General features: G+C 34.3%; 1 protein-coding gene across 1 annotated transcript; it reads right to left on the minus strand.

Annotated features, from left to right (window-relative positions):
* Nucleotides 1–277: 277 nt before the first annotated feature.
* On the minus strand, nt 278–3,171 carry LOC110717348. The gene is made up of 3 exons (XM_021896012.1): nt 2,550–3,171; nt 2,243–2,458; nt 278–934 (listed from the first exon to the last, which is right to left on the minus strand). Exons 1-3 carry the CDS (start codon nt 2,763–2,765, stop codon nt 638–640), a joined length of 729 nt encoding a protein of 242 aa, XP_021751704.1. The 5' UTR covers nt 2,766–3,171; the 3' UTR covers nt 278–637.
* Nucleotides 3,172–9,904: the final 6,733 nt, after the last annotated feature.

The raw sequence follows: 9,904 nt of genomic DNA on the forward strand, positions 1-9,904 counted from the left end.
ACAACAAATAAACTGAAACAATTCCACCAGTTTTAGTTTATGGATTGCTTCTACTTCCTACTTTCTAAGTTGCGTGCTTCTGTTTTCGCGCACTATCTACCAATAACATGCTTTTCAATCACAAATCCAACTTCATAAATTATTGCTAACACTTAAGTTACTTTCATCATTCAATTATATACAAACATACATTACATAATTGTTTTCACATTACCTAAAGTATTATGATCGATTTATTCCATTTTCCTTTCTTTAAGAAATTAAGAGAACCTCCCTGTATCCGAACAAGCATCATACCTACACCATTACATTACATATATGTAGTATATCGGTATTTACATCAAAGACCGATCTCCTCCCCACATACATATACCTTTGTGTGTATAAAAAAAAAAAAAAAAAAAAAAAAAAAAGGCTCTTAAACTTACTTGTATTGCTTCTATTCATATCTATAAGTCTTTCCTAACTACCTATATTTATGTACATATACAATACTCGAGTGAGAGTACCTGCAGCTATTAGTCTTGTGTAATTTACAGAGCGCACTCCTGCACGGAGTAGTATATATCGCGTTAACTAGCAAAGATGCAGCGAGCTGAGGCAGCTGTGTAGTAGTAATATTGTAGTGGCAGCAGTTTTAGTACTGTATGAGAAGTGCCCCGAGAGGGGCTCTATGAGGTATACCCTTCCTGCGCTTTGCAGACCTGTAACCTGCACCACCTGAGCCAGAGGAAGTTGTTCTTGGCGGTGTTGATGGTGAAAAACTCTGCAGCTTCTTCCTGTAATTGTAACTGTGATTATAATTATTATAAGCAGCAGTTCCCTTCTCATTGTAATAGTTATTCAAGGATTCTTCCGAGTCTGAATTCGAATTTCCTGTCTCTCCAGTCCTTCTCTTATTATCAGTCCAGAAATTTTTTGATGTCCCATTTATCTGAAAAGATGAAACATAAGAAAAAAGATTACATTTGAGAAAAATCTTACTAATGTAACAATTTTGCTCTGTAAATTTTATCAATATTGATCCATTATATCAGTTTAGATCAGTTAAAAATTGGAAATTACATACTCTGTAGTTTGTATGTGCAACACACAATGAGCTAGTAAATCAGCATAAATTGAGTTTAATCTACATACACAAGTCATTCACTCAAGGAAAATGTTACAATGCTACAGTTCACAAACAAAAAAAAAAAATCTATACCATTGATCTCAATGTATTAGTCAATCCTATTTTCATTCAACAATGTTGATTTGTTATTGCAATGGCCACTATAACATTGTAGTCACTGTAAGAGATTCCGTCATACAAGTAATAAAAATCCATTGATGACGAGGTAACATTGATTAAAAGAGTAGTAGTGCAGTTGGGAAAGGTCATGATCAAGAAGATGGGAGTTGTCGCCACAAGAATGGTTGAAGCGAAAAGTCAAAAGCTTAATAGTATAAGCAACCATACTATAGTTAGCAAAAAGTAAGGTGACCTTAATTGAATAGGACGCTTGTGGTTGTGGAAGATTAGAATGCCTAGATTGTGCAACTGCCGCCGCCCTAATCACCTAATCAACTAAACTAATAAACTTGTTGCACGATCCAACTTAGATTAGGTTATCTAAATGTACACGCACATTCTATCTCGAATCATCTACCAATTGATCATGATGAATCGATAACCAGGAACTATATTCGTTTTCCCCCAAAAATTGGAATCAAGCATATACCTAGCATAAAGTTAAATCAATTTCTTTAGCATTTTTATTGATTTTACCTAAAATCACTAGGCCGTTTCTTTTTATTCTATTGTAGCACAGAGTGCGCAATAGGCAATAACGTGAACGAGATTCGATCCTAGTACATTTCAAGGGTATAGACAGTCAAAAAGAGCAAATGATGCAAGTAAATTCAATACCCGAGTACCACCCAATACTTAAACCAACTACGTTTCATTGGGGGTACATACATGAACTCACATTGATTAAGGGTAAACATACTAACATAGTATACATATACACCTCTTAAAAACGCTATCAAGGATTAGATTACATTGAATGGTTGTTAACCTGTTATCCTATTATTGTACGGTGAACTAATCATACTTTACCAGATTTAGAACACAATTAACAAATCAATTTCTTAATTTAATTAGTGCTGGACCAAATTCATACCAATATAACAAACAACATTAAATTGACCAAGTAAAATTATAAAAAAATAAAAATAAAAAAAAACAAAAGAATCTAACCTTGCAGGAAAGGGAGCAAAAGGAGAAGGAATCAAGCAGACTACGGTGGCAAACAAGGCAGGTATTAGTAACGCCTTTGCCGGGCCGAGGCTGCGGCCGCTGGTTCAAGAACACGATGCGGGCACTATTGATAATGTAAGTCTGTATCCCAGTTATGTCCACATACTTTTGTATCTCCGTTACCCTTATCACATCATGGTAAGACGACCGCCTTATCTGTTAAAAAAAAACAACATTCCACCGCCTCCAAAATGTCAGCAACGGCTCTGCTCAACGAGCAATCAATCAATCAGAAATTAAAAAGTACCTGGATTGCGCGGTGATCCTTGTGAGACGATAGACAAACAGAGCAGAGCCCGCCGTCCATACAATCCAAGCAATACATATTACATTCACTTTTATGAGCATCAGGATGAGTCTTACATTGGCCAAAGAAGCTAGTTTTCAAAAGGGGCTTTAACCAAATAGGCCATTTTATCTTCTCTTCATCTTCTACTACTTCTGTTCTCATCATTTGTTCCATTATTTCCTTTTTTTTTTCTTCTAATCAGATAAAAATTCCTGACCTTAGTTTCTAATTTATATAGTGGGTATTTCTATTTTTTTTTTTTTTTTTTTTTTTTGGGGTGAAAAAAAAAAAGGTGTTATTAATATAGCCCACAATTGGTTAAGTAAGAGAAGATAATGATCTAACGATCAAAAAAGAAAGGAAGAAAGTATGAGGGGTGTGTAGAAAAAATAATAAAAACTTAAAAGACGGTGTGAGAAAAGAAAAGACTAGTGAAGTGATGAGATGAGGTAGTTATCAATTATCAAGCATGAGAAAGAAGAAAGTGGGGAGATTAAAAAGACTATACTTTCTCTTTCTTATCTTATTATTTCATGTTTATATGTGTGGGTCTTGGTGTATGTATGGGACTTGGGTGGGTGGAATTTTTACTTGTGCATTTGTGCTTATCTTCTCCTTCTCCCAACCTTTTTTTTTTTTCGTTTTTCAATACCCTCTCTTTCTTTCACACATAATTATTAAATTTAATTAATTAAACGTGGAGTATCGAATAAATCCAAAGATTTTTATTGTTCGGTATCGTCATTGCATTCTTTATATACTTTAGTTTTAGTATATTTCTTCCGTTCTAGTAATATTGCAACAACTGAACTTTTATATTATTCATCATGCTTGTTTGACCAAATATTATGATTTATACGTATAGTAAAATATAGTCATATGGAGTCTTGTTAGATTCGTCTTGTAAAATGCTTTCACAATATCAACTTCTTATAATTTTTACTCTTATATAAATATAGATATTTAACATATAAAATGTATTTTAGAATGCGTAATTTCATCCTTATTGCAATATTGGTGGAACAGAGGAAGTATCTTTTTAGTGGTGTATAAATACGATCGTTATTGTGAAGGTAAATATTACTCTGATATATTAATACATACTTTCAATATATCAAGTTTTAATAATATATACGAAGTATATGTACAATATTAAAGATATTAGTGAATTTCGTATATTAATCAATGCACACACATAAGTATTCAAAATGGTGTTTCTAGTCCATTATATGTATGCACAATAAGTTAACAAGTGAATCGATGGTGGAACTAGAACGTTATATCAACCATGTTTGGAGAACAACCAAGTTGTCTTCCTTATCATGCATTTTCTTCCCCTAAATTTATCTTTAACTTATTAAACTTAATTACTCATTACTCATGACTTTTAGTTTTCACCTTTATTTTTAAAATTGATTGGAATTATTTAACCCTGTTTAGATCTAATTAGGCTTGGAACGTATTTTTGCTAAAAGCGAGTCGAACATACCCTTACAGCCTACTCGCGTCACTTCTTGAATTAACTTGATTATTGTCAATAAAGCAAAGAAGAGGCAATGGAATTTTATACGAGTATTTTGTTTTTTCATTAATACAAAGTCAAACTTACATTTAAGTCCATAAAAAAGTTAGGGTACAATAATATTCTGGAGACAATTAAGTGAGGTCAAATAATATGTACTCATATATTAGTCCTAGATTGGGCAAGAAGGCAAGAAGCTGGCACTCTTAATTCTTAAGTATTTCCAGACGCATGAAATAATTCACGAATTAAGAACTAGACACCAGTTAAGGATTCTCGAGCCAAAAGTGAGTAAACCAATTATAGGCCACGGGGGGAAGAGTCGCGTTCTCTTAAAGGAACTTCATCTTCTCACGTGCTACATCCTCCTCTCTACTTTTCCTTATTTTGTCGCACATTTCTATATTCTTATTTATTTATTACATTATTATCTTTAAAACAAATTCATAATTAAAAAAAATTGTTGGAGGCTAAGATTCTTTTTTATTTTTTTTCAGTATTTATTTATTTATTAAAGAAATTAGTTAATTGAAGGCCGCATTATTTAAGTTAGGTTGGAGGGCTAATGGCCACAACACATATCCACTTGCAGAAACTGACAAGTGTCCCATTCAGTTTTGCCACTTGATCTCAAAATTTGACACGTACTCATCCATTACTGCTTCCTTTTTTAAAAAAAAATAAAAAAATTATGCCTCTTCAAAATAAAATACTCCAAAGCTTTTATAATGGCTTATTTAATAACAAGATATGCTCCATTAAAAGTTAATACAAACAAAATTAATACTACTAACATAATAGATAATCTTTAGATATAGTGGTCAAGATATCCTCGAATCCAACTACGTACTATCCGTATAAACTTTGTTTGCAACCATGAACTTTAAACAATAAAAACATCAGTGAAATTAATGCTTCTTGTAAAGATTGAGCGCATGTGTAAGATATGTTTACGTTTGATCGATCTTTCTTCTCATTATAGTTTTTGGTTTTGTAATGATGTTGCACCTCATTCGATTAACACAAAAGGAATGAATTTAAAAGAAAATCAAGAATACGGCATATGAAAAAAGAGGGAGCATCAAAATGAACCAACATTTTAAAACCCTAATCTTGAGAATGTTTTATTTGTCCCCAAATTAAATTGCAATTTAATATCGATGTCTAAAATGATTGATGATTCACATTGTTTTGTCCGATTCACTGACTCTTATGTGTTATACAGGACCAACTCTCGGGGAGCCTGATTGGAGCCGGTGAACGGATAGATGGACTATACTACTTCCGGCGTATTCCTAAAGTATGTGCGGTGACAGATGCAGGAGTATCTACATTTGAGTTGTTGCATCGTCGTATGGGACATCCGTTGGAAAAAATTATCAAGTTAGTGCCTGCTATTAGCGGTAGTTCTAGTAGTAAATCATTGAATAAAGCTTGTACTGTTTGTCCGCAAGCTAAACAATCACGGGATAGCTTTCCTGATAGTGATAGTAGAGGTAGTCGTATTTTTGAAATGATACATTGTGATTTGTGGGGGTCGTATAAGACACCTTCTACTTGTGGTGCTCACTATTTTTTTACCTATTGTTGATGATTATTCGAGAGGTGTTTGGGTTTATTTATTGAATGACAAAACTGAAGTTTATTCTTCTTTTTGCTCTTTCTTTGCTATGATTAAATGTCAATTTGATGTCTCTATGAAATGTGTGCGGAGTGATAATGGTACGGAATTCCAACCCATGCTCCCTTATTTTGATAAAAAATGGCATTCTTTTTCAAATTTCTTGTGTTGGTACACCGCAACAAAATTGGGGGGGGGGGGTAGAGCGTAAACACCAACATATCCTAAATGTTAGTCATGCTTTGATGTTTCAAGGCAATTTGCCGATTACTTTTTGGGGAGAATGTGTCCTTGGGGCAGTTTATTTAATTAACCATACTCCATCCCAATTATTAGCCAATAAAACCCCATATGAAATTCTTTTTAGCAAAGAACCCAATTTTGGTGAATTACGGGTGTTTGGTTGTCTTTGTTTTGCCCATAACAAAAAAGCTAAGGGTGAAAATTTGCTCCTAGAAGTCGAAAGTGTGTGTTTGTGGAATATCCTCATGGCAAGAAGGGTTGGAAGGTATATGACTTAGAGACGGATGATATTCTTGTCTCACGTGATGTTATGTTTCTTGAAAACGAATTCCCATTTATGCATAGTGTTGAACCGAATGATTCTCATCCGAGTGCCGAAAGGGTGGCTAGTGTTGATAATGGGATCGATGTTGATTTTTTGGATGATCTAGAGCATGTGGTTGAGATTGGTGAGGTCTCCACCGACCATGCTTCCCATGACAGCAGCCGCATCCCTCTCCAGCCATTGCTACTGCCGCTGCCTCGGGTACGGCTGCTGTAGGCAGCATGGACCGCAGCTTCCACGGCTGACTGTAGCCCCCCCGCAGTTTCTCCTGCAGCTGCTACTGTAGGCAGTTCTGATAGTAGCATAGGGGCTACTCCGGAACCTCCTGCTTCTGATTTGGGCCGTGGTCAACGCCCTCGACATCCTCCGAGTTGGCACAAAGATTATGTAGCACATATTATCTCCAGTCCATCTATCTCTTCATGTTCATCGTCTACTCCATGCTCCTCAGGTACTCCCAATCCTTTAGCACATTTTGTGAATTGTGATAAATTTTCTGTGCGACACCGTGTCTTTATTGCAGCTGTGGATACGGTGGCTGAGCCTCGAAATTTCAATGAGGCAATGCAACATGAGGGGTGGCGCGAGGCTATCCAAAAGGAGATTACTACCCTTGAAAATAATGAAACTTGGGTAATGGAAGCATTGCCTCCGGGTAAGAAAGCTCTTGGTTGCCGATGGATGTACAAGGTCAAGCTTGACTCAGATGGCACAATTGAAATATTGAAGGCTCGTCTCGTTATATTTGGTAATCATCAGGTTGAGGGTATCGATTATAACGAGACTTTTTCTCTAGTTGCTAAAATGGTCACTGTTCATGCTTTTCTTGCAATTGCAGCTGCGAAAAATTGGGAATTACACCAAATGGATGTCCATAATGCTTTCTTGCACGGTGATCTTGATGAGGAGGTCTATATGAAGCCCCCTCCTGGATTTCATGGTTCTCGATCCGGCTTGGTGTGTTGTCTTCAGAAGTCTTTGTATGGGCTACTACAGGCACCGCGATGTTGGTTTTCAAAGTTGGCCACTTCTCTGAAAAGGTACGGATTTTTGCAATCATACTCTGACTACTCTCTATTTACTCTGCAAAATGGTACTATTCAACTTAGTGTTCTAGTGTATGTTGATGATTTAATAATTGCGGGTAATGACCCTTCTGCAATTTCAACATTCAAATCATATCTTAGTGACTGTTTTCATATGAAAGATTTGGGTGTGTTGAATTACTTTTTTGCTATTGAGGTTGCACGAAGTCTGGAGGGTATATTTTTATGTCAATGGAAATATACTCTTGATATTATTGCATAATCTGGTCTACTAGGGGCACGCCTAGCAGGTACTCCCATTGAGCAAAATCATACTCTAGCAAAATCAGAGACACCTCTTATTTCTGATCCTGAAATGTATCGGCGTCTTTTAGGTCTGATTTATTTGTCTTTCACTAGGTCTGATTTGGCGTATATAGTTCATATTTTGTCTCAATTTATGCAACAACCTCGTCAAGATCATTGGGAGGCCGCCCTACGTACGATCAAGGTTGTCTAGGTCAAGGTATTCTATTAAGTGTAGTTTATGATCCACATTTGACAGGTTGGGGTGACTCGGATTGGGCTAGTTGCCCTTTTACAAGACGGTCCATTTCTGGTTGGTTGGTGTTTCTTGGTGGTTCCCCTATTTCTTGGAAGACTAAGAAGCAACATACTGTTTCTAAGTCTTTTGTAGAGGTAAAGTATCGCTGAAATGGTTGAAGGCTCTACTCAATAGTTTAGGTGTTTCGCATCTGTGTGCGATGAGTTTGTTTTGTGATAGTCAATCAGCGTTATATATTGCGCAAAATCCGGGCTTCCATGAACGCACTAAGCATATTGTGGTTGATTGTCATTATGTTCGGGACGCAATTCAGGAAGGGGTTATCAGTCCGTCATATGTGAAGACAACGGATCCGTTAGCGGATATTTTCACAAAGGCATTGAGTAATCACCAATTCCTGCATTTACTTGGCAAGTTGGGCATTTGTGATTTGCATGCTCCAACTTGGAGGGGGGGGGGGTGTTAAGCCTATTTAGTGTATGTAATCCCCCGTATTTTTAAATATTTTATAAATGAAATTTTATTTTATTTATGATATTTATTTGCATTTTTCCAGAATTTAATTTTCAAATTATTAATTTGGGTCAAAAATTATTTTAGGCTAAATTACTTTATGAACCTATATCCTACAATCCATTATTATAAAAACAAAACCTAACCCATTTGTTTATTTAATTGACCCATTATTTTCATGAGACCCAATTATACCCTACAATTCTCTCCTATAAATATCTCATAAATCCCCAAATTTCCCCCCACACAAAAAGGTTAGTTTTATTTTCTTCCTCCTTTATTTCTTATTATTTTCATAAAGCTTATGTAATTGATTTTTGGGTTTTGGTTTTTTATTGCTTGAAATTAGTTTATTTAGTATTAAAATCATGTTTTTGATGTTTTAAACTAATAATTTCAGATTATAATTGTTGTTTTAATTTTCAGATTTTGTAATTTTAAACCTAGGGTTTTAATTTAGTTAAATAGGGATTTTAGGGTTCTAATAATCAATTAATTTAGGGCTTTTGTTCCTGTTGAATTCTAATGATTAATTAAGCATAAAAATAAATTTTCAGTTTTCCGTAATCAACTTTGATCTCCGTTTTTAATTTTTTTTTATTCACGTTTAGATTCTAACTCGGTCGATTTTTACAAAAAAAATAGTGTTTTTCGTGTGTAAACAATGTTTTAATCAAAAGGTAGTGAGTACCACCCTCACGTGGCCAAATTCAGCTTCTAAATATGGTTTTCGGGCAGTTTTTGATTTTTAACGAAGATTTAATGTTTAAAATAAATTTTCAGATTTTTATAAAGCTTTAAACTTGTTGTAATTTTATGAATAAGTATGTATTTTAATGTTTTTATGTAGGAAATTTTGAGTATAATATATAAGCTTTTGATTCTAGCCAAAAGGAAGGTTTTAAAGTGTTGTTTAATTGAATTTTGAAGGTTTGATTGAGTTTTTATGAAACTAATTGAATTCTAATTATAAATTTCAAGTTTAGATTGTTGTATTCATACATTCTACTATTAAATTAAATTTTCAGATTTTTAATCTTGGTTTTAAACTAAAAATTTTGAAGGTTTATGATTTATGATGGATTTTTAACATACTAACCTACTACATAATGATTATTTTTAGAAGAGATGTTTATGAGGTTGTTTTATATTCTTAAACTAAATTTCCAGATTATAATCCTTACTTTAAAGTTGCTGGAATTTTATATTATAAGCTATATTTTCATGATTTTAACATATAGACTTATAGTTGAACTATTGAATTATTAACTTTGACTATTGTTAGTAATTTAAAAGCATTATTTCAATAGTTTAAGGGGTTTTAAAGTAAGTTAGTATTGTTGTAAATTATATTGCTTGGGTTTTGAATGAATTATTATTGTTTGGTTTAGGAGAGGACTTTATAGAAGGCGATTTTTAGTTCCTAGAGTGGCCAACCAACTCGTTTACTCAAGGTACGTGCAAGGATACGAAAACCTTGACTCTAGAAGCATGTTTAA

Source organism: Chenopodium quinoa, unplaced genomic scaffold (assembly GCF_001683475.1).
Source record: "Chenopodium quinoa cultivar QQ74 unplaced genomic scaffold, ASM168347v1, whole genome shotgun sequence".
Taxonomy (NCBI): Eukaryota; Viridiplantae; Streptophyta; class Magnoliopsida; order Caryophyllales; family Amaranthaceae; genus Chenopodium; species Chenopodium quinoa.